The sequence below is a fragment of the Psammomys obesus genome, unplaced genomic scaffold (genome assembly GCF_907164565.1).
Source record: "Psammomys obesus unplaced genomic scaffold, mPsaObe1.curated_primary_1811, whole genome shotgun sequence".
In the NCBI taxonomy this organism is placed as follows: Eukaryota; Metazoa; Chordata; class Mammalia; order Rodentia; family Muridae; genus Psammomys; species Psammomys obesus.
Window position 1 is genome coordinate 6097969 of NW_026585504.1, and position 25481 is coordinate 6123449.

The 25481-nt window shown below is 41.3% G+C and overlaps 1 protein-coding gene across 2 annotated transcripts in view; it reads right to left on the reverse strand.

Annotated features, from left to right (window-relative positions):
• The window catches only part of Ptpra (protein tyrosine phosphatase receptor type A), a 110191-nt gene that overhangs the window by 22685 nt on the left and 62025 nt on the right, over positions 1-25481 (reverse strand). The window contains exons 4-9 of one of the 2 annotated variants that reach the window (XM_055612164.1): positions 23519-23545; positions 18957-19041; positions 17702-17775; positions 17237-17373; positions 3131-3221; positions 499-575 (exon numbers count right to left, since the gene is read on the reverse strand). In XM_055612164.1, coding sequence (XP_055468139.1) covers positions 499-575; positions 3131-3221; positions 17237-17373; positions 17702-17775; positions 18957-19041; positions 23519-23545 — 491 coding nt within the window. The remainder of the gene's footprint in view (positions 1-498; positions 576-3130; positions 3222-17236; positions 17374-17701; positions 17776-18956; positions 19042-23518; positions 23546-25481) is intronic. The other variant, XM_055612208.1, reaches the window with a different exon arrangement.

A 25481-nucleotide genomic window follows, 5' to 3' on the forward strand; every position in this document is an offset into this window, starting at 1 on the left:
CATGTAGTCCTGTGACCATCAGCAGGTGAGGTAACTTGTGTGGACCAGAATGTGGACCTCATTTACTGTTGTCTGTACCACTCCAGGGTTGCCCGGGACTAGTCAGTTCCCTTCCTCCAGGCCTTGACTCACAGTGGACACATTAACCAGACTTACTTGGGACAGCTTTTCTTGTCTTGTTCTCCCTTATTTTACTACTGAGGGTAAGGCCTGCTTTTGTTTATAGTACTTAAAAATGCTCAAATAAGGGCTTATATAAATATACATTTAGATTCAGGTTTCTGCACTGGAAACTGTTGGGAATGATGAAAGAATAAAGAAAAATATATTTTAAGTTACCCAATATTAAAAAAAAAAAGATTTAGCTGCCTGAAAAAAAAAATCACATGTGTTAGTAAAAGCTTGCAGTGGCAATCTCTCAAAACAGCTGGGAAGGAATGAATACATGGCAGCCAACGTCGTGTCATGGTAGAAGTGAAAAGAGCACAGGGTTCTTACATTAATGAATGAAGCATTGATGTAATCAGAATCTGGAACCCCTTCAACAGGTGTCAGGTGCACTCTGGAGTGGTCATCTGGAAAAAGACCCAAGAAGTTCACATTTCAATACATCCAATTTTGTTTCTTACTGTCCCTGAAGCAGATTAGCTCAGACACCTGTGTCTATGTGACTGAGACATGGCATTCTAGGTTTTTTTTTTTTTTTTTTAAATAGTCTTACATTGTAGCTCAGGCTAACCCAGAACTCCCACTGTAACACAGACTGTCCTGAACTCACAGCAATCCTCCTGCTTCAGCTGTCCATGTGCTAGGTTCACAGAAGTAAATCACTGCACCTAGCCTTTAGATTGCAGAAAGCCTTTTTTAACATTTACTTTGTGTGTGTCTGTCCTTGTGGAGCTCAGCAGATGAGGTAAGAGAGCCGAGTCCCTCCTTCCATGATGTGGGCTCTGGGGACTGCACTCAGGTCTCTAGGCTTGGCAGTAAGCGCCTCTACCCTGAGCCTCCTTGCTGCCTCCCACACTTGCCCTTTAAAACTGTTGGTTAGTCTTAGCACCCATGAGGCAGTGGAGGCAGATCTCTGTGAGTCTGAGGCTAGCCTTGTCTACAGTTTCAGGATGGCCAGAGCTACATAAAGAAATCCTGTCTCAAAAATTACTGTATATATATGTGTGTGTGTGCTTGCATATGGCATGTGTGAGCAAAGGCAGGCCCATGCCACTGTGTGTGTATGTGTGTACATGTAGGTCAGAGGATAATTTTCATGAGTTGGTTTTCCCCTTCTACTATAAACTGAACTCAAGGTGTTTCTATTACTGAGCCATCTCATCAGCTCTCAACATTATTTGACTTTATTATTATGATAGTTGTTGTTATTATTGTGATATGTGTATCATATGTGTGGGTAGATGTGCCACCGCATACGTAAGGGGTCAGAGGACAATTCTGTGGAGCTGGTTCTCTCCTACATTCATGTGGATTCTAAGTATTGAGCTCAAGTCCTTAGGCTTACTTACGGAGCCAGCTTTCACTGCTGTTTTAATGCCCTAAATATGTAAACACCACCACTATTAATTATTAGGGTATTATACTGTATCTATAATGTAGAATATTAAACAGCTGATAAAAAGAAAGTGTTTCTTGACAGATAAACTGAACAACATATATATTAAAGTCAGAGGAATGTATACTGTACAATATACCTACTATATGTAAAATATTATGCATATCCAACCACACATATGCATACAAATAAGACTGCAGGTTTCACCAATCACACCTGGGTAGCTATTATGTACAAGTACTAATATCCTTACTATGCACTAGACAGTAGACATTTTAAAGGGATGAGGGTCTGTGAAAATAGCTGAAATGGTAAAAGGTGCTTACTGTTCAGGCTGCCAATCTAAGGAGCCAATGGTGCAAAAAGAGACAAGCTGTCTTCGGACATCTACATGTGTATCATGGCTTATGTGTGGCCATACACATACACAAATAAAGGTAATTAACATTTAAAAAGAAGTTAAAAGTATTTTTTAGACAAATTGTATTATTATGTGTGTCAGATCTCCTGGAGCTGGTTGTGTGCTTCCATGTGGGTGCTGAACTGAACCTGGGTCCTCTGTAAGAACAGGAACTGCTCTTAATTGCTGAGCCATCTCTCCTGCTCACAAATGCTAAATTTTTAAAAAGCCAATATATAAATACAAAGAAGTTAAAATATCTTGTCTCATACCATACTACAGAGACTTAGAAAAATATCTGTTAGAGGAGATCAATTGCTTATCAGTGGCTAACTCTAGGAATAAGTTATTGTTAGGTTTAAAGTGAACCCCCAAAATGGCAGTGCTATTGACAATGTCCTAAATGATTGTCTGGGCTCAGCTCAGGCTGGACTCTGAGTCTACAGAAGGATTGCTATCTAAACTCAGCACTCTTCAGAAATCTTGTGAAGCTGGTTTCTGTTTGTCAAGAAAAGCCATTACTTCCCTTACCTGACCACTACAAACACTACCTCTTGGTATTTCTTGCTTAATTCAAAGTCCCCACACTGGTTCCCAGGCTCTTCTGGCCATACCCCACTTTCTGCTCCACTAATTCCCAGGCTGTTCACTAATTCACAAGGCCCCTCCTGCCACTACCTGCGCCTCTTAAAACTGGCAAGGCTTTTCCCTGCTTCTATTGTTCTCTCTGTCCCTGAGAGACAGTCTCTGCAGTTTGACTTCCCAATAAACCTTCCTTTCTACCCAAAGATTAGTTTAGTTTGATGGTTTCACTGTACTCTTGCTTACACCTAAAAAGAGGCCTTTTTATGATCGAGTAAGCAGTTGTGTGTATGTGTGTGTGTGTGTGTGTGTGTGTCAAACAAACAAAAAAACCACACAACCTACTTTCTGCCTGGTTCCACGAAGCTGCTCTGCCTGGTCTCTACAAACAGGCCTGCAATTCAAAGTGCGATCCATCGTCCTACCTGACTGTGAGATTGCTCTGGGGGAAGGGTATATATGTTCTTTCAGCCTTCAGGAAGAACCATATTCTTATTGCCTCCTGTTACCAACTCCAAGATTCTTTCCATCTATCTAGAGGTGTAGTTTCAGATCACACTCCAAGAAACCTCGCAAACACTCACAGGGCAGGATGTTTACATATCGATTTTTTTCCTTGTTTTCCTCCTTGGAGGCAGCCTCACAGGTGGCCTGGATAGGACAAGCAGGTAGAGCCTGAAAGGTTAAGAGAAATTAAAGGAATTATCAAGAGGGATAAACACCAAGCATTCTGCTTTACCAACCCCTGATCTGGCAAGTAAAGTTCTATTGGCGGTGGAGGTGGGGCTGGAGGGGGGGGGAACACAGACCCAGGTGAATATTACAGCATAACCAAGAAAATTCACCTTTCTCTTACATAGCTTCAAGCCTTAAGAATTCAATACCAGCCCAGTGTGGTGGCTCACACCTGTATTCCCAGCACTTGGGAGGCAGAGGCAGCAAAATCTGTGGGTTTGAGGCCAGCCTGGTCTACAAAGTGAGTCCAGGACAGCCAAGGCTATACAGAGAAACCCTGTCACAGGGAGGGAGAAAGAGAGAATTTGATACCAAGAATCCATGGGGGGGGGAATTACATGCTTTTTATGATTATTATTTAGGCAGGGGACTATTACAATGTGTGACCAAAATGGGCTACTCCTGTAAAATGGGAGTGGGGACTATAACTGGAAAAAATGGGTCATTAATTTACTTCATGCAAAGACAAGCTGAAACTCAAGAGTGTACTACTCTGGACAGTCAGCGGCTTCAGGGCTTCTTTAGGGGTCTGTCAAGAGACAAGCACTCAGCTTTTAGCATTGCATGGCAAGGAAGCAAGAACTGGTGGCCAGCACTCTCCCATGGATGTGCAGGTGGAAGCAGTGGAGCTGGATGAGGGGACACAGTCAATTGTGGAGCAGCTGTAACTTAGCTGGCACAGGAGTGAGGTAGTAAACACAAAGCATCCTGACCCGAGACAGCCTGGTTCTATGAACTGCGGTAACTCTGTTAACTTGCTCAGCCTGCATTACCTCTTCAACACCGAGAGAATCTTCCCACATACGGAGTAAATTATATAATGCTATATGCGGTATAAAAGCAGTATTCAAAAATAAGACAAAAACATTTTTTGGTTTTGTTTTTCAAGGTGGGGTTTTTGTTTTTCTTTGAGTAACCCTGGCTGTCCTGGAACTCAAGAGATTAAACCACCTGGCTCCAAGAAATGAATTTTATTTGAACTATTTCCTTCTAATATGTTGCACATACTCAAAAAAGGCAAAAAACAAAACAAACACAAAAAAACCCAACTAATTTAGCTAATTTGGATAACTGTTTAATTGAGTGATGAGAACATTTTTATGATCTTTAAAAATAGCTGTATCTTTTGATTTAGCAACTTCACTTCCGATAATTTACTCTAAGAAACAAAATGCCCATGTGAACCCATTTCCTTCATATCTTTAGAGTGATCCAATACCGAGACAACCCATACATAGTCTTCAGCAGCAGGGGACCCTTGAAGTATATTACACTTTATGTAATATGTTGTGTGCCTATTAGGCCACACATATAGCAAACAGTGCTAAGTGACATACATAGTTTTTACCCTTTGTGTACAATATAAATTGTGATGACATTAAACTAGTAATATAAGTGAAAAAAATGTATGTACTGAAAAGCAGAATGCTACTTTAAAAAGTATCAGAAGGACTGGAGAGATGGCTCAGGGGTTAAGAGCACCGACAACTCTTCTAGAGGACCTGGGCTCAATTCCCAGCACCCACATGGCAGCTCACAGCCGTCTGCAACTCCATTTCCTGGGGACCCAACACCCTTATACAGGCATACATGCAGTCAAAGCACCAATTACATTAAATTAAAAAGAGTAAGTTTTGAGGTTGGAGGGATGGCTCAGGGGTTAACAGCACTGGCTGCTCTTCCAAAGGACCTGGATTCAATTCCCAGCATCCATATGGCAGCTTACAACTGTCTGTAACTCCTTTTCCAGGTAATCTCATGTGCGCGCGCGCACACACACACACACACACACACACACACACACACACACGCACGTAGAACACCAATGTACATAAAATAAAAATAAGTAATTTTAAAAAGATATCAGAAAGAACAAAATTTAGATCAAAGGTAGATGTCTATGCAGAAGGATGAGGTAGGAGCTACTATTTCAGTAACAAAGAATAGTACCTGGGAAGATCCAGAGGTAGGAGAAGGTTCCCCTGTACAAAGACCTGAAAAGTCAAAAAATTATAATACAAAATGGGCTGGTGGAGATGGCAGGAAGAAGAGGGATGGCAAGAAGTGGGAAGACCTTGGCAAGATGAGACTATTCATTTTCATGTAGATCCTTAAGACAGGAGTTTGGATCCTAAGTACACGAGTAAACTCATTGCGGGTCTTAAAAATGAGACTAGTTTACATGATAAAGAATACTTCTGGTTGCTATTTGTAAAATAAGACTGAGGAGAGGTAAGAAAGCATGGAATAGATACAGGTAAGATGATGGGGTGGTCTGAATAAGAATGGCCCCCACAGACTTATATTTGCATGCTTAGTGATCAAGAAGCAGTATTACTTGAAAGGATTAGGAGGTGTGGCCTTTGTTGGGGGAAGTGTGTCACTGGGGATCGATTCTGAGCTTTCAAAAGCTCAAGCCAAGCCCAGGCCCAGGCTCCCTCTCCCAGACAATGGGTCAGGATGTAGGTCTTTGCTCTAGTGCCTGCCTGTGTGCTGCCATGCTTTCCACTAGCATGACAATAGACTAAACCTCTGAAACTGCAAACAAGCCCCCAATACTTTCTTTCATAAGAGTTGCCTTGGTCATGGTATCTCTTCACAGCAACAGAACAGTGGCTATGACATAACAATATAAGGAAGTGGATGCACCTGAGATATTCTGGAGTTGGAATCACGGCAGCTGGAGATGGGAGGAAGTGAAATAGACTGGGGAGAGAAAAAGGAACGAAGGAGAGCTCTCACATTTCTGATTCTGGAATTAAACTGAAAGAAAGAAATGTCAGCTTTGGGGCAATTAATTTTATCAGATGCAAGGTGCTTTAAGGAGGGAACAAGGCTACTTCCTGGGACTTGCATGACAGCAGTACAAATTACACTGTAAATCTAAAGAAGAGGGCAATCAGCCTACTCCTACCTGACTCGAGAGATTTCAGAGTTTAAACTCCAGAGATTCTGCACGTTATTTCACAGGCAATTCTCTTTGACTCTGTGCTGTCGGCACAGGATGGTAGAAAATTTTTACTGTTTTTCTTTTCTTCCTGCTGACTCTTGCATATAGAACTGGGAATATAGCTAATCCTGAAATCGCCTAATTCACTCACTCTGCATCTTCTTTTATCTAGGCTAGGTTTCCATGCTGGCACAGGACAGGTGAAATGCCAGCTTTTTTAGTTCTTAGACTAACCCTTTTCGAAGATTCCTGCAAATTTCTTAAGTGATGTAGAACAGAGGGAGTGAGAGAGCAAGATTACTTTACTAGCCAAAGCTGGCCCAGAACTTGCTATGCAACTGAAGATGACCTTGAATTTATGATCCTCCTGCCTCTACCTCTAGAGTGCTGAGATTAAAGGAATGCCCCATTTTTTTGTGGTGTTGGGGATTGAACCCAGGGCTCTGTATGCCAAGCAAGTAGTCTCCCAACTGGGCTATAGGCCTAGCCCCACAGAACACAATCTTTTAAACAGAAGGGTAAGAAATGAGTAATAGCTACCTCATAGTTCTATCAGGATCACCAGGGAAAATTAGGAAAAAACAGGAGAAAATAGGGCTTGTTCTGCCTATGTCAGGGAAAAAAACAAAGGGGGCCTTATACTGCTTTAGTTTTTACTGAGAAACAGCTTGTGTAACTCCTGGAGGGAGCAACAGAACTGAAAGACTAGAAGACATTAAATTCTCTAGAAACGCTAGGTAGCATCAAGGACCATTTCATCTATCTTAAGTGGAACCAAGGTTAGGTGTCTCAACAATTTTTTTTTAAAGGTGCATCTGCTACTCACTTTTAATTACAAGCTCATTCTGGATTCTTTTACTCCTTCTGAACTCCTCTATCTCCTTTCACAGGTAAATTTGGAGCTTATCACTATCTTGTTATAATTTGTATCTCATATATTGCATCCTATTATTATTGCTCAGTGAATTCTGTGATGAAAATGGAAGCATTATAAAGTGCTAACATGCTTTTCTTTTAGCTCAACATTATGCTCTTGGGTTGGATAGTTTTTTATCAACTTGACACAAGTCATCTGAGAGGAGGGAACCTCAACTGAGAAAATGCCTCCATAAGATCCATCTGTAGGCAAACCTGTAAGTCATTTTCTTAATTAGTGATTGATGGGGGAGGGCCAGCCCATTGTGGCTGGAATAGTATCCCTACGCTGGTGGTCCTGAGTTCTATAAGAGAGGACGAAGCCATTAAGCAGCACCCCTCTGTGACCTTTGCATCAGCTCCTGCCTCCAAGTTCCTGCCCTATTTGAGTTCCTGCCTTGACTTCCCTCAGTGATGGACATCACCTGAAAGTGTAAACTAAAACAAACCCTTTCCTCCTCAAGTTGCTTGGATCAAGGTATTTTTTTTTTAAGATTTATTTTTTTACATATATGAGTGTTCTAATCTACATTTACACCTGTCAGAAGATGGAATTAGTTTACATTACAGATGGTTTGTGAGCCACCATGTGGTTGCCGGGAATTGAACTCAGGACATTTGGAAGAGCAGACAGTGCTCTTAACCTCTGAGCCATCTCCCCAGCCCCCAGATCATGGTATTTTTATCACAGCAATAAAAACCCTAAAACATGTCCTGAAGTCATTCATACTGTTGTTTGTAACTAGCATTTGTTCTTTCTTTTTTAAATATTAATTATTTATTACAATTTATTCACTTTGTATCTGGCTGTGTCCCCCTCCCTCATTGCCTCCTAATCCCTCCCTCCCTCCCTCCTCTTCTACTATGCCCCTTCCCTAGTCCTCTGATGGGGAGGTCCTCCTCTCCTTCTATCTGTCCCTAGCCTATCAGGTCTCATCAGGACTGGCTGAATCATCTTCTGTGGCCTGGCTAGACTGCACCCGGCAGGGGGAGCTGATCAGAGAGCTGGCCACTGAGTTCATGCCAGAGACAGCTCCTGCTCCCCTTACTAGGGAAGCTACTTGGAGAGTGAGTCTATGGGCTACATCTAGGCAGGGCTTTTAGGTTCTTTCCATGCATGGTACTTGGCTGGGATATCAGTCTCTGCAGGGCCCTTAGGGTCCAGAGTGTTTTTTCACTCTGCTGATCTCCTTTTGGATCTCCTGTCCTCTCCAGGTCTTTTTATCTCCCCCTTCTTTCACAAAATTCCATGCACTCTGCCCAAAGTTTGGCTATGAGTCTCAGCATTTGTTTTTTCTTAATGAACGAAAGATACAGTTTTGCTTTGGTCTTTAAAAATAATATTTAGTTTTATTCACATACATGTATGTTTGTCTATGTGTGCAGTGTTTGTGTGCTCCTAAAGAGGCCAGAAGATGGCACTGGATCCCAGGGAGCTGGAGTAAGAGGTTGTTGTGAGCTGTCTGACTTAAGACATAGGAATGGAACTCAGGTCCTTCTCAAGAGGTTATGTACTCTTAGCTGCTGAGCAATCTCTCTAGGCCTGAAACTGTTTTTCAATGTAACTGTGCCTATTTACACTAGCAGCTATAACAGAAGGTTCCATATGGTACCTTCATCCACATCTGCTCCTGTTATACTTTAAAAACATTAAATATAGTCATAACTTACATTTCTACATTACCAAAAGGGTCATTATAAAAGGGTTTTCTCCTCTATGCAGTGCCTCACCGAGTGTGTTCTCCATTGTTTTACTTTTCCCATTTTATCTGTGCTTTCATTTTCTTTTATGGTCTGTACTTATCAACAAAATTTTTGTATTGCATGTAGTCAAATTCATCAATCTTTCACATCACCAACATTTTCAGGTTTAAGATACTCTTTCCTGCTGGGCTGTGGTGGTGCTTGCCTTTAATCCCAGCCCTTGGGAGGCACAGTTAGGCAGATCTCTGAATTTGAGGCCAACCTGGTCTACACAGTGAGTTCCAGGACAGCCAGGGCTACCCAGAAAAACCCTGTCTCAGAACAGAAAGAAAGGAAGGAAAGAAGGAAGAAAGGAAAGAAAAAAGAGAGAGGGGGGAGAGAAGAAGGGAGAGAGACAGAGAGAGAAGGAAGGAAGGAAGGAAGGAAGGAAGGAAGGAAGGAAGGAAGGAAGGGAGGGAGGGAGGGAGGGAGGGAGGGAGGGAGGAAGGAAGGAAGGAAAAAACAAAGAAAGGAATAAAGGTAAAGGAAGGAAGAGAAAAGAAATAGTTTTCTACTACAGGTATATTTTCCTATATTATTTTCACATTTTATAGTCTTGTCCTTTACACTTTAATCTCTATACCAAACGGATCTGGGACTTGTGTTTTCTATGAGACAAATGAATGGCCCACTGCATGTACTCTCATAGGTCTGCCCAATTATTCCAGTATTATATATTGTAAAGGCCATTCTTTCCGCAACCACGAAAGCAACATTTCTGTGATGAATCTGTTTCCATTTATACATGGGGTCTGCTCTTGGTACTCTGCCGCTCTGGTCAGTCTGTCTACCCCAGCGGCAACATCAAACTGTTGTATACGGTCTCATCGTGTCTGCTAAGGCAGTTCTCCTCACCTTGTTCTTCTTCTTCGGGATTGTCTTGGCTAGTCTTGACTCTTTTTTCTCCTCCATAAAAATTTTAGAATCATCTTGTCAAGTTCCACAAAAAAACCTGTTGGGATTTTTATTGGAATTGCATTGAATCTGTGTATCAGTCTGAGGAGAGCTGTATCTTCACACACGAAGCTTCCTAACCCAGAGATTTTATTTCTTTACTAGCTTAAGCTTTTTTCCTTTAATGTGTGTAAACATTTTTATAATTTTCTCTGAATATTTTGTTAAATTTATTCTTAAGTACTTTACAACTGGGATACTAATATAAGAGATATTTTTAAAGTATTAAATTTTATGGTCTACATACAAAAATTAATTTCAATGCTTCATTTTTATCTGGTAATTTATCTCCTGAGACTGAATTTTTCTGAAGACAATATTGTAGTGAAAACTTATTTTATCTTTGGCTTTTTGATCCTTTCTTGTCTTGTCAGGGTTGCCAAAACCTGCTGAACCTCCTGTGACTGCCAAATCTCCTTTCAAGTTCACAGTCACCAGCACCTGCACGGTCACCTGCAACAGTTCATTTAAAAGGACACAACAACCAGATACACTAGGTAACACAGACCCAGATGACAGACAGCTGGCGCCTTTCCTACAGCCCTTCCTGAGTGTAGCCACGGTGAACACCCAAAGCCCTCGTCACAGTTCTTGTTAATATTAATGGCATGTTAGCTCATCAAGGCAACTCAATGTCTGTTCAGTTCCATTACATGGCATACATGTCTTCCTTACCTGATATTCTAAAAATTAAATTGTTACTAAAAGTAGGTATCCCAAGGAATGGCCATGTACACAGGCTTTAATGATCTCACTGGTTTACCTCTCTCCTCTCTTCTTTCTCTATCTCCCTTCTTGGGAACTAAATCTTTTCTTTCTCTTTTCCCCTTTAAACTTTGAGCATTTTTCTTTAATGTTTCCTTTAGGAAACCTAGGAAGTGGATTTTTAATGTGTGAACAAATTCAATGTTTCTTCCTAAGACAAGTGTTGGTGAATAAAAAAACTTCCAGTTTGTAACTAAGATGAAAGATACAGCCTCAAACTTCCAATTAGCAGGGAGTCACAGAAATATTGTATAGTCTTTCTTAAGCCTGTCAGACATCTGAAGACAGCTGTTAATTCTTACACCCACTGTTCCTTTAAGCTAGCTACTTGTGAGTCAGTTTCTTTCCAGAATGATACATTGGTGATACACCTTTTCACAGTGACCTGACCACAGATGTGCTGGCCAAGTTCAAATGCAACTCCTTCACCCCAAATGCAAACATACCCACTAAAGTACAGCCCATGAGCTTCATTTCTCAGATTAAAAAAAATCACCACCACCCACTTAAAAACCAAAACAAAACCAACAAAAACCAAAAAGCCAAAGCCAGAAGGTGGTGGTGCACTCCTTTAGTTCCAGCACATGGGAGGCAAAGGCTGGTGGATCTCTTGAGTTTGAGGCCAGCCTAGTTTACAAAGTGAGTTCCAGGACAGCCAGGGCTATACAGAGAAACCCTGTTTTGAAAAAAAAAAAACAATCCAAGTAAGAACATGCTTATTACAGAAGTCCAGTGACACAGCAGAAAGCAGTTCCTATTTTCCACACTCTTTTGTAGAAACCAACTGTCAGCATTTAGTTTCTCCCAGACTGGAATTAGCACACCTAAACTTGTACACAGGTATTTATAGTTATTTTAAAAAACAAACTTGGGATCCTGACATTTACATTTATTATCTGTAATGTGCTTTCTCACATAATATACCGTGCTAATGTCGGTATGTTTATCTTAATCTGAAAGTGAGGAATTTCATAAAGGCTGTAAGAAATTATCAAGTCAGCCAGCTATCGAACTGCATACTGCTGTAAGCGTGTGTGACTGTGTGAGGGGGTAATTATGTGCCATGGCACACATGTGAAGAATATAAGAAACCACCAAGTCAGTCAGTTATTAACTGACTGACCAAGTCAGTCAGTTATTTGATGGACACCACTGTACTGTATACTCTTGTAAACTAGTGTGAGTGTGTATGAGAGAGAGACTGTGTGTGGGGGCACTGATGTGCCATGGTGCACATGTGGAGGTCAGAGAGCCAATTTCTGCTTCCTGAGTGCTGGGATTAAAGATGCGTGCCATGCCTAGCTCATTCTGGTTTCTGAATCTTTCATTTTTCTTAAAAGGACCTCTACACCTGATGCCTGTAAAGTATTCTTCTAGGAGGGTAGCCATGTTTGTTGCTCATTGTCCTTGCCACCTGTTCAGTGACACCTGAACAGGGCACGGCTGGATTCCCTTTCCCATGATTTGAAAACTGAGAAGAAGCAGAGGAGGGCCCAAAACCACCAAGGCGGAGTCTAGTCTGCCCAAGGCTTGGTTCTCCAACTAATGTTTTGATTTGCCAACTATGCAGTGTCTTCTCCAAAGAAAAGCAGTTCTATTTTTTTTTCATGTCCCTCATCCCTCAATTTACTTCACTTCTTGATTGTGTGTGTGTACATTTGTTCACATGTGTACAGGTACATGTGTGTGTGTGTGTGGGGGTCAGATAACACTTTCATGTGCTGTGTCATTTTTTAGGAGCTATTTACCTTGTTCTTTAAGACTTGCTGCTCAGAAAGTCCCAGAGGCCCACCCATCGTTACTTCCTCAGCATGGTGACTACAAGGCCCTGGCCTTTTAACATTGGCTCTGGGTGTAGAACTTAGGTCCTCAAACATTTTACTACTGACTGAGCCCCAGGAATCTCTGAATGATATCGGAAATGAGAGGCAACTAGCTCAAGACTTCAGACCAATGAGACTACCCTGTTTGAGAAAGTGCCACTTCCCAGCTGACATCTAAGCTTGGGTCATCCCTTTAATTAGAGGCCAGACACCTGTTTCTGACAAACCCTGACCAAGTACATCTGCACTCATATTCCATGACCCTGTTTCTCCATCTTAAGAATTTGAATCACATTTCCTGTGGTAAATCTCACTGGCAAAGGAAAATAAAACTTTTAGGACTTAATGGTCTCTGGCCTTGAGATAACTAATTTCTGAGAACCCAGAATATCACTATGACATGTTACTTACAATGGAACAGTTTTATGGCAGGTAAAGGAAAAGGTTCTGATCTGAATTAGGTTATATTAGGGATACCCAATACAGCAGAGTATCCGTAGGTAGAAGAATATCCTACCTACTAAAGACTGTTGTAGAAAAAGCAGGCGTAAGCTCCAGGAGGCTAAGCCCCTCCATAAACAGATCTTAAGTGCTGCAGAGCATTTAAAAACCTGCAGGCCACCCAGCTACAGTGATGCATGTCGCAGGCCACCCAGCTACAGTGATGCGTGTTGTAGATCACCCAGCTACAGTGATGCACTTACAGGTCATCCAGCTACAGTGATACATGCTATAATCCTAACTACTACAGAAGAGTCTTCTGAAACTCAGTGATACCTTGCGGGAAAGGGGAAGGGAAGAGAGACACAGAGAGAGAATACCAAAGAGACTAACACAGAGGCCTCGTGGTCTTTAATAAAGCCCATGGAAGCTGGCTATGTGTGACGGTGCAGCTCTTCTAGAGCTCAAGAAGCTAAGGCAGGAAGATCCTGAGTTCCTGGCTAGTCTGAGCTACATGGTAACTTTCAGGACAACCTGGGCTATAAAGTAAGAAAGTAAGTCAAATCAACACTGGCTCATGATAAAATAAAATCAGTTATCAGCTGGACTTGCACACTTAGCAGCTGGCTTTCCCACAAACTTTTCTTCCTGACATAGAACCCCTACTACCTGAACCTGTCTTTTTAAGTTGCACACATTATTTGAAGGTTTCCCATTTTCATGAAAAGAGCTGCCTCACTGATAAATAACCCTGATCTACCTATGTTGTGGTCAAGTTTATCAGCATTTTGTCTCATAGTTTCATAGGACATTTGCCTGACCATCATGCTAATGATGCCAAGCTGCTAAAACTTCAAGAGCAGTAAGCTTGTATCTTAAATACACATAGTGGACATAAAAGCAAACAGAACAAAGTAAAACCCGCAGTTGGCTTGTGACTTGAGCCAAGTTTTCTGAAGGTCAAAGTTGTAGGTGTGCCAGGCTGCCTCCTCTGACATAAAGGAAGAGCTCCTGCTCCGTACCGCACCATCTCTCCCCAATAAAAAAAGGCGTAATACTTGCTTGGCCATTTTGAATCTTACAGAAAGGACCTGGCGCATGCTTGGTATCCTTCTCTAATCTATTTCCTGAGTGATTGGAAAAGAACTGATCCAGGCTGAGGCAAATAGGTTCTAGCAGGTTATGTGGGACACAAAACATCCACATAAGGCTTGACAGTTCTAAAGCACATGATCTTGTCTGAAAGATCACTCTCCTAGCTTAGAACTGAATTTTAGAGTGCAAACTATCTACTCGATACACAGCAGCTTCCTGTCATAAACTGCTCTGTGATCCCCGAGTTACAATCTGGATATGCCCTGCAGAGTTCCATCACAGACAGAAGTGACTTGTAGAGATCTGCCACATGCCACAGGTCCTTCTCTTTTAAGACGTTAATGACTTCCTGTTGATGTCAATAGCTGACTAAGAGGGAAAAATCCGCTCTGGTGCACATATGATTCTGGTGTATACATGTGTTATGCTGGCCCAAGCTGCACAGAAGTAGACCGTGGTAGAGTATACACTTCATTGACAGCTCTAAATGAATATAGGGAGAAACCCTCCCACGGAGCAGAACTTTAAGTGTGTTATCACACCACACATAGGAGATCAGACTCTAAACAGGAACAAAAAACTATTTAAATTCCAGGTGAACACTCACCAGACAGCACTCACAGCTACTTTCTCTTCCTTGTTACCGCAGTACTGGACTGATGAGCTCATGAACATGCTAGCCATTGGCTATTCTGTCTGTCCCTCACCCTGACACCCTCTCTCAAAAGTGTCTATCATGCCTCTAGGACTTCTCTCCAAGGATTTACCAGAATGCTTTTACTGTGATATCTCAGGGGATATTATTTCCAAAAAAGAATTAACTTTACAAAAAAGTAAGTCAAAAGGGTCATCAGCATCCAGAGCAGCTGGTGTTTCGGATTATAGAACAGTACAATGTCTACTACAGTCCCATCTGTGAGGCTCTCCGGTGGGATGTGCTAAAGTGTGCTCAATCAATGAGTATCAAATGGTGCTTTTTCTAACAGTTTAAACTATTCTGTCAACTCCTACCTGGTAAATGATTGTAGGCTTCAAATCTTTCCTCCTTTCTACTAACTCTTGACATTGAAGCCAGTGATTTTTCTGAAGATTCGAATCTGAACCTGAGCCCTTCAGTGACAGAGCAGTTATGAGGTTGATATGACTACCTAACAACCTCCTTTCCTTGTGTGATGAGTGTGCATGTGTGTACATGTCAAAGCCAGAGGTGGACAATGGGTGTATTTCTTAATCACTCTGTTTTTAATCACACATTATTATTATTATTGAAGTAGCATCTCTTACTGAACCAGAAGCTCAGTAATTTACTTAGGCTGGCCAGCCAGGGAGCTCCAGGCAGTCTTTGATTTTAGCTCTGGGATTAAAGGAGTATGCCAAAGTGCCCAATTTTTCACATGGGTGCCAGGGATCTAAATTCAGGTCCTTAAGTCTGAGTGGCAGACATTGTACTGGCTGAGCTAGATCACTGCCCTCCTTTCCTCTGGGATTCTGAAGTTTCTCTGTCAGGTTATCTATCTAGACCCGAGGTAATCTCACCAACCTTGGTAAGCTTCAGGAGCTTTCTCCCCTACCCAAGATGACTTTAAGAAGGAACATGTGGGCATAAGAAGTCTCCAGAAACTTAAAACAGTCATCCTTTTTTCAGTGGACCTGACTGGATCACCATATTATTTTTAGAACTGGGGTAGCCATTTTGGCTTTATGAGAGGAGCCTACCTATAAAAGCTGACACAGGACACAATGCAAAAAGGCAAGGGAAGCCAACAGTCCTGGAACTGCTCTCCTCTGTCCTTAAATATATTCCTCCCTAATTACTGAAGTTAGTACTGGTCTTAACAAATGCTGAAGACTCTGTATTTCCTCGATGCTAATCTGGTTCCCACAGGCTGTTCTCCACAGCAATCTTTTTTTCCCCCAAAATATAAATCTGCTTAGTTTACAGGTTTCCACTTCACTTGCAACAATCTCGACCTGAGCAGTCTGGTCTAGCCTTTTCTCAGTTTGTCCCATACTATTCCTTGTTACAGGACTTTTCTTTGGAAGATATGAATAAATGTCTACTCATGCTAAGTAAGGCACCAAAGACCCTAAAGAAACAATTCCATCCAAGCTGAGCGGAGCTAACTCAACTTGTAAGTTTTCTGGGTTGGAATATGATGACTTGAAGACAGCGGAAACACTGAAAAGCCCACGCCAGCCTAAATGAGCACTCAGGTGGCTCTCTGGAGTTCCCTATAGGCGCACTGGCATCTGGGCTTCCTGCATCTTAATGACCTTTTTTCCTCTCCTCATGAAAGAACAGCTCAATCAGAAGATCACTAGACAGCTCTGCTCATTGGCCACGTAGCCCTTTTAAAAACTTAATATGCCTTTTTCTTACCTCTGATGCTTGTTCCTTCTATTTCTAGTACCTTAGTTCTCTTTTCTACTCTCTTTGCTTCTTCAAGGAAATTGTACTCAAATACTAGCTAAATATTCCACTGAGACAGCAGCCAAACAAATTGCCCAGGCTGGCCTTGAACCTAGATCCTGCTGCCTCAGCCTGCCAAGTAGCTGGGATGACATGGCTGCAAACTAGAGTTGGCTAAAGTCTCCCCATTTTTTTCTGTAGTATCGGGGAATAAACCTAGGGACCTGTACATGATAGGTAAGCAAGTTATCATTGAGCTATATCTCAGCAAGGGAGCTTTTGACCCAGATCAGCAGCTGCTTGTTTATACTCATTCTGCATCCTTGAGAGACATGAGAAACATAAATCTCACCATTCTGCATTCTGTTGTAGCCTCTGCTTTTTATATCAAACTACTCCTATGACCTGCTGTATACACTCTGGATCCCTGCTATAGACTACGTTGAATTGCTGTTTGGCTTTATAGGTAGTTTTGTTCTTGTAAACAGAGTTTCCCAAGTGGGCAGAGAGTTATCTGAAGTTGGGAGTGGAATTTGTTTTTGCTCTATCATTTCCTTGGCACCTAGAATATCACTTGGTATCTATAAGACACTTGTGAGTGTTAAACAAATGAGTTAACTAGACACGATGATGAATGCAGGAATCAGTAATGAATGGATGGGTAGATGAGGGAGGTGAAGCAATTTCCTTTTTTAAAAACGTTATATAAACGTATAATCTTTCCATGATTATACAGGAAAGGAGCAAGGTAAACTTGGTAAAACATTTCTCATCTATTATCCATTAGAAACTTATTTTATACCCATCACTCAAAAGGCTGGACCTTGGTTTCCCTGTTTGCTAATAACAAAGAACTCACGTTGAATTCCTCTCTGAAGAGCTTATTGTCATCAGCCATTCTTCTGTTAATCTCCTCTTCCAGCTTGTCCACAGGCAATGGTGGGTACTTCCTGTTGGTACTTGGGGACCTGGCCAGAAGTGGTACACTTTGGGGCTCTGTAATATATAAAAGAGAAGGTTAGTTAGTTGTCGTGGAGACGGATGTAGTCACTTATGTGAAGACTAATCGTCTCATTTTTTTGAAAAGATGGGGGAAAGAAGCAGGAATACAGCTCTGTCAGTAAAAGATGATTGTCATCAATTGGATGCTCAGAATCCACATGATGGAAGGAAAGAACCAACTTGCAAGTTGGCCTTTGACATCCACAAGCACGCCGTGGCATATGTACACAAATAAAATAAATAAAAATGGGAAAATAAGTAAGAAAGGATGGAGAAAATGTTAATTTCTTGGTTTTCTTCTCCAGAGGTTCCCATGCCTTACCCACATCCTCTGTACGACCATTTGACAGGCGGAAAGAATTGGAATGGCTCCCAGCTTGCTTGTATTTCTTAAACCTAATGAGAAAGTATATGTAATAAAAAACTAGACATAAAGGTAAAATATTGTCTTTGTATTCCTGTTACTCTACCTTTCTAGATCTCCTCTGTCAAATCAAACAAACAAAAAGAGACCCAAGTCAGGCACATCTGAGGCAGCTCTATTCTGTGGTGGCTGAGTATCCTGGGATGGTCTTCCTTACACTTGGCACCCTAAAGTGCAGCTTAGGCAACACTGTATTCTAGCCTGCATGGCTCCTCTGTGTAGCTTCAGCTCCATAACACACTTGCATGCACAGCCATAACAGGTGGAATGTGGGTAAGTGTAATATATAGAGGTAAGGGGGATGGGGTGGGAAGAATGGTAGAATGGGCAGGACAGGATGAGACAGTGAGATCTTTACAAAATAAAAATCCTGGTATTTTCTCACTGCAGCCTAGGAGTCAGGGGGAGAAGCCCAGAGATCCAGAATGAGTGAACCCAGGTTTGATGGAGACACAAACATGCCAAATTCTAAGGGACGCGCAGGCCCCTCTCTTAATTCCTGCAGAAGAACAAACGCAGCACAGGGTAGGCTGGGTCCAAGATAAGGTAGGCTAAACCCAGGTAGTCAGAGCAGTAGCTGCAGTAGGAGGAGAACCCGTTCTTTCTCATGGGTTTCCCTCCTTGCTTCTGTTCATTGTCTAGAAGCTTCTGAAAGGTTAGCCAGAAGAATACCTTAACCCCTAAGATCACCCACCAGACAAAGGTCAGGAATCTTAGAGAGATTTAGTGACAAAGCCTCAACTAGAAATAAAGTAAGCTTTGTGGTGCATAAAGTCTTACCAGGGGCCTTTTAGGGGATTGTTTCAAAAGGACAAGAGCTGAAGATCTTTAGATACCCACCAGTGATAAGATGGTTTGATACTCTACCAGATCCAAACCACTACTCTACTCTAAGCTCTAGGCTGAACTAGAATTGGGAGACTTGGATTGGACACATAAAACAAAGGGAAGAGAGGGTTCAAGCAAGACTGTAGTGTAGAAAGCATTTCTAAGCAGTATTTTAATCTAAGCACAATGAGTGACTTTCACTGTCCCTCTACTCTATTCATTGTTCCTACCTTCTTAGCCTACTGTCTTCTGGACTCTGTGGGGTTACTGAGACACTGGGGTAGCAGGATATTCTAAGCAAATGCAGTAACATTAACATACTTACCTTAACATGTACAGAACTATGATAATAAACACGATTACTAGCAGAGACGACAGGGCCACCATCACCGCAATAATTGGTGTCTCATCTGAAACGAGAAAATAGGTCATAACCTTTTTGCAGGGAAAGGCTCAAGTTGGAAGCTCAAGAAGACACACTGAGGTGGAGGCACCACACATTAACTCTTTCTTTGTGGAAAACACACACACACACACACACACACACACACACACACACACACACAGGCATTCCTCAAGAGAACAAAATGAGAGACAGGGGGGTGCAGAAATGCACACAGAAGAGCAATGAGCAAGTACATGTACTAGAATATGCAAGACAAGAATACTATCTTCCACCTTAGGGCTGAGTAGGAAGATGAGGTGGAGTCCACCCATCTCTGATATAGTATACATTTATTTACTGTATGACTTCCTGCATTGGGATAAAATTTGTCTTTTAAGCCAGAGACTTTTTCATTGCTATGTCATTTGAGCTAAAACAAATCGACAAACAAAACAAAAATTTCCAAACAAAAATTTAGCATACAAAAAGTACTCAAAGATTTGGATGTACAAATACTGGCAAGCCAGAAATGTAGGACCAATTTTATACTCCTTCCTGGTCTCAGTAAGTTCGCCCAGTGAAAAACAGGAGAGGGAAGGAAAAAGATTGTTCTACCATAAACCCAAGTGATTTCCTGGCACAAGGAATATGAGTAAACAAGGAGATACTGCTAGATCCTTATGCACCAAGCACCAAAGCTGCTAGGTGCTCCCTATTCCCTTCTACAATTCTCCATATCCTGTTCCCCCAGTTTGCCAGGACAGTAACCACCACAAAGTCTGGCTTTGTCACAGATGGTCAAGTCTTCCCTCCATTCCACAGCCCATAGCTCAGTACCTAGCCACGTTTCTCATGCAGGGCAGGACTCCACTTCTACTCCACATTACAAACCTGAGTTTCTTTGTCTTGTGAGGACATGTCCCTTTGTATGAAAGCCAGTTCTGCCACATGGTCTCTGGACCATGTCCATTGCTGTCACCTCAAATATTTTGCCTTCTTGACACGATTTATCCTCTCAGCTAAGTTCTCACAACTGTTTCTTAAGTTTTCTCTAAATTTCCTTCCCCACAGGTTCTTCTGATCCATTTATATCAACTGCTACTTATGCTGCACTGAAGCTGCTAAACAAGAACACCAAAAAAACCTGGCTATGTACCAAATCTAACAGGAACAGTCCAATTTTTATCCGAAGCACCCTCTTACTAGAACTCATTCAAAATATGTTCACAGGGCAGCAACTATATGCTAGGCTGTTTGGGACACTGAGGAAAGTCCTCAGGAAGACAAGGGACAGGAAGTTTTCATGGTTCACAGACAACAACAAGAAGGAAATGCGGCAGGGAAGTAGCAACAGAGTGTTTGAGGAGCACTCTTGAAATCTGTCCCTCAGGTTACACCTAAGCAGAGCAATAAGTAACAGGGCAAAGTGAGCCATGATGAGATCTGGACAAAGCACTCTCTAGACATTAGCAATGACAAGCCTAATGGCTTAGGAGTTTGGCGAGAAACATCACAAGGGCCAGTATGATTCAAGCTGCAACTGGAGAGATGGGCACAAGCCAGGAAACTTATGTTACAAGCCATGGCAGTGAGTGTAGTTTTAGCTGTGAATATTACTGGAACACTGATGCAGAAAGGGCACAAATAACTGAATTTGCCTTTGTTTAAAAGTTATGCTAAACTGACTTACAAATAACAGCAGCCATTAGGTAGACGTCATCCCAGCAGAAAGCCAAGAGCAATCTTCCAAAAAGAGAAATTAACCCAAATGCTGGTGGCAGGCAAAGTAAAATGAAAACAGAAAGAAACTGGGCTTGACCAGATGACACCTGCTGTTAAGTTTTTGTAGTGTTATCTGTTGAGCATGGGTGTGAAAGCCTAAATGGAATGAAAGAAGGATATAAAGAGGGGAGATGGGCACAGCCACTCATTACTGAGGACTTTTACACGAGGGTATATATGCAAATAAAAGGAACTTGGAAAGAAAACTGTTGTTACATACACATATAAACAAATCAATACAGAAATACAACCTGCTAAATCTGTTCAAGGTTGTGCCTGCATATACGTTTCAAGCAGGCTGATCTCTAGGAGTTCAAGGCCAGCCTGGTCTACATTGTTTCAGGCCAAGCAGGCCAAATACTGAGACTCTGTTTCAAATTTAAATATACTAAATAGCCAACCATTTTTCTTTAAAAATCACCCTAAAGACCTAGGCACAAAAACTTAAAACCCTTAATTCATTTGTGTAAGTTATAATATAAATCACTTCTAAACAGCTGACTCATTTCTCAAAAAGCTTTTGGCTTTAATCTTGAGACTAATTCTGATACAACTTTGTTATAAGTGGTTAAAAGAGTAGTTTTAGAAAACAAATGTACATGCCTGCACTAGAAAACTATTAAGGTCTACATGTGATGGGGACGGTCTGGGCAACATTCATTCTAGGAAAGCTGGAAAGGTGTGGGAACTTTGCACATAGTACAAACATAATGATGGATGAACATTACATAAAGGCTCAAAGAGTCCACTTCTCTGATGCAAACACTCCCTACTTAGTCAATCTTCATATGCCTTCAACTTAGGCACTAAAAACTAGAGATGGTTAAATAATAGAATTATAATAAAGAAGTTGAAAAGTTTGCTTAGCTGAATTAGAAAACTATGGGGCTGAGAGTAAATCAGTGGGCAAAGAGCTAACTGTGCAAGCATGAGGACCCAAGTCTAGATATCCAGCACATTGGTGGAAAAACTCAGGTATGGCAATAGAAGCCTACAACCCCGGAGCGGCAGGCTAGAGTCAGGTGGGTCTCCAGGCCCTAACTGGCTGGCCAGTCTAGCTCAAATGACAAGCTCCAGGTTTCATGAAAGTCTGTTTCAAAAGTGAGTGGAGAGCAACAGAAGAAGATACTAAGGTGACACCCACACCCACAGATAGAGACAGAGAGAGATTGGGCATGGTGGTTTAGGAATGTAATATCAGCATTTGGGTAGATGGAGGCAAAAACATTAGGTGTTCAAGATCATCCTATGCTTTTCATAAAGTTGAGGCCAGCCTAGAGTATACAAGATTCTGGCTCAAAAACAAACAAACAAATACCCTAAAACTCCAAAGTCATGAAAAATTCCTTAATAGGTGTTCATTTTCCAAATTCAAATATAATAAGCATTTCTTAGAATGGATGACTTATCCTTCTGTCTCTGCCTCGTCTCTAACTCAGTCTTTCTTAGCCGTCTTATTGTCATCCTGTATAAAAGTTGACATGCTCCAGAAATTCAGAGTCTAGCTTAGTTCACAGATACAGCATCTGTGCTGGTCTGAATGAGAATGTCATTCTGAACCGAATCATCTTGTTTAGGATGTGGGTCTCCAGGTGGTGTGCTGTTTGGGGAGAGCACAGAACCTTTAGGAGTGCAGCTTTGCTGTGTGAGGTACATCGCTGGGGAAGCCTCTGTGGGTTTACAGCCTTGTCCTGCTGTCCCTTCTCGCTCTCCGCTTCTTGCGTGTGATTTAAGAAGCCATCTCTTTAGCCTCCTGTTCCTGCCACCATCCTTGCTCACTATTACAGACATTTACTCCTCTGGAACGATAAGCCACAATAAGCTCTTTTAAGTTGTTTTGGTCATTGTATTTATGACAGCAACAAAAGAGTAACTAGTACATCATCTGGGGCTGTCGGAGCTTTACACTAGGGTATTGAAAATCCCTAAAGGCCATGAAGTGACATTTTATAGATTAAGAGGACAAGCTATAGAAAGCAAAACTGTTTAAAGGTAACAGCCAGAAATTAATTCATAAAAAAATATGCCCTAGGGGCTGATGAGATAGCTCAGTGCGTAAGAGCACTTACTGGCCTTCCAGAGGACCCTGCTTCAATTCTCAGCACCTATGTGGTGGCTCATAACCATGTAGCTCCAGTTCCAGAGGATCAGATGTTTTCTTCCGGCCTCCACTGTCACCGTGCACATATGGTGCACAGACATACATGCAGGCAAAACACTCATACACATAAAATAAACAAAATTTAAAAACAAATAAAATGAACTATGTCCTAATATATCACCAAATGGTAAAATACTAGCATGGGGACATAACAAATATACAGTTATCTTATTGTTGATTAAAATATATCAAGGTGCTGGAAAAATGGCTCAGCATCTAAGCCCTGGCTATGAGGACTCAATTCCCGGTACTGATGAGGGCTTACAACTACCAGTGACTCCATCCCCAGCCTCTGTGAGCACGTGTGTGGTGCACAGACATACATGCAGGCAGAACACTCCTACACAAAAAAGAATTTTAAAATATATAAACTATATAGAATCTGTAATCTACATAAAAAATGAATGCTTGTTTCTTTTACTCTTTCTTAAGGTAAATACAGAAACATGTCAGGGACAGTGAACAAACAACACAGCCATGATGCACAAGGACCACACAGAAAACATGATGGACAGTGTACACCTTTTAAAGGACAACAGATAAAAGGTGACTGGCTCACCTCTCCTGTCTTTTGAGTCAGAATTACCTGCGCAACAAGTAAAAAAAAAAAAAAAAAAAAAAACAGAAACATTTACTCAGGTTAAAGGAAAACATTGCCATTCAATTTAAGGAAAAGCAAAGAAAAAAAGCCAGGAATGTAGGTAATTTTCTCCGTGTTCAGGACACTGCAGTAAATGGGAACAGATTATCCACGGTTACTAAACTTTAGTCAATGGTCTCCTTCCTTCTTCCTGAGTATTCATTCAGGGCCGCATCTAATACTCACTAAAAATACAGGAACGCAAGGAAAAACACAAATGTAAGCTAACAGAAGACATTATATCTTTTGGACTTTTGAGATACAAAATAACAACATTAAAGATATAAAAGATCTATACAATAAGATACAAAATCCCCACAGAAAACAAAAAACCCAATCTATGTCCCCAAGTCCATATACTAATAAAGAAAAACTTGCTTTCAGAAACCCACAGTGAACTGGAAAGACAGCTAAAGGCACCTGCCACCTGAGTTCAATCCTGGAAATCTACATGATGGAGTGAGAAAACTGACATCATATCTGCACTGTGGCTGCTCCCAACCACCACCAATAAACAAGCAGACATTTTAAAAAAGAAACCTGCAGTTTACCTACAGCCTAAACAGATCCCTAAGACAAACAGTACCATAGTCTCTCATCACTCTGCAACAAAAGTAGAAATTAACTAACAGACAAGATTTGAAGATTAAAATAAAAACATAATGAAAATACCTCTTTGTTATTTTTTTTAGCCAAGTACAAAGTTGTCCAGTTAGATACTCTACTTCTAGGACTAGGTGTGGTTATATGATAAATTCCAGCTAATGGGGGAAAAAAACTATGGTTACTTAAGTATAGGTTATAGCCTTGGAGAAGGAATTGCTTCTATTCCTCGGTTTTTGGGGGTGGAGGTGGAATTTGGGTCCATTGATGAGAACACATAGCCCCACAGATAAGCTGTCCTTAGGATGGCAGGGCTGTGTAAGAGTAACTCAGTTTCTGATGAGAGGGAGGCCTCTGGTCTTCATCTGAGCAGCGTAGACAGCGTCCTCACTAGTAGCTACCTACACAATACATACACAGTGTGCCAAGACCTATGTTGTATAGAAACCACACATCATATTAATAAGTCTGAAAACTAAAAATTCACCTTTAATTTAAAAAATTGAATAGGCAGCACAAAATAAACCTTAAAAAAAAAGGCAGACAAGATAAAAATAATCAATAAAATAAAAAGCTAAGGTTGGTGCAAGTGGTCCAGCACTCAGAGAGGCAGAGGCAGGTGGATCTCTGTGAGTTTGAGGCTAGCCTGGTCTACAGAGTGAGCCCAGGACAGCCAAGAAACTCTGTCTCAATAAACAGACAGACAGAGAAACCCTGTCTCAATAAACCAAAAAAATTTTAAAAAAAGTAAAAAAAAAAAAAGTAAAGTGAGAAATACTCATAGCTATGTAGAAAATTAAACTATCATGACAAGACTTTTTCGCAAATTCACTTGAGTAAAATACAGTTTTCTATGAAAATTTTCAAATTCTTTTTTTTTTTTTTTGCTTTCTATCTTTAAGCTCTCATGTTCTTTTAATGAAAACAAAACACTAGCAACCTAGAGACACATCAAAAAAATGTTTGTAAAGTAAAAATACAGACCAAATCTACACAGAAACAACAAATAACCACTTGTAAGTATCAATGGAAAAAAATCCTAAATAATAACAACTCCTCATGCATGTTTCTGTAAGCAATATTAATGAAACTTCTTGGGCCATTAAAAAAATAAAAATAAAAATGAAGCGGGCGCAGTGGTGTGCACCTGCAATCCCAGATCTCAGGGAGGCAGAGGCAGGCGGATCTTCGTGAGTTCCAGGCCAGTCTGGCCTACACAGCGAGTCCAGGACAGCAAAGGCTACAGAGAGAAACTCTGTCTCAGAAAAAAAGAATTTAA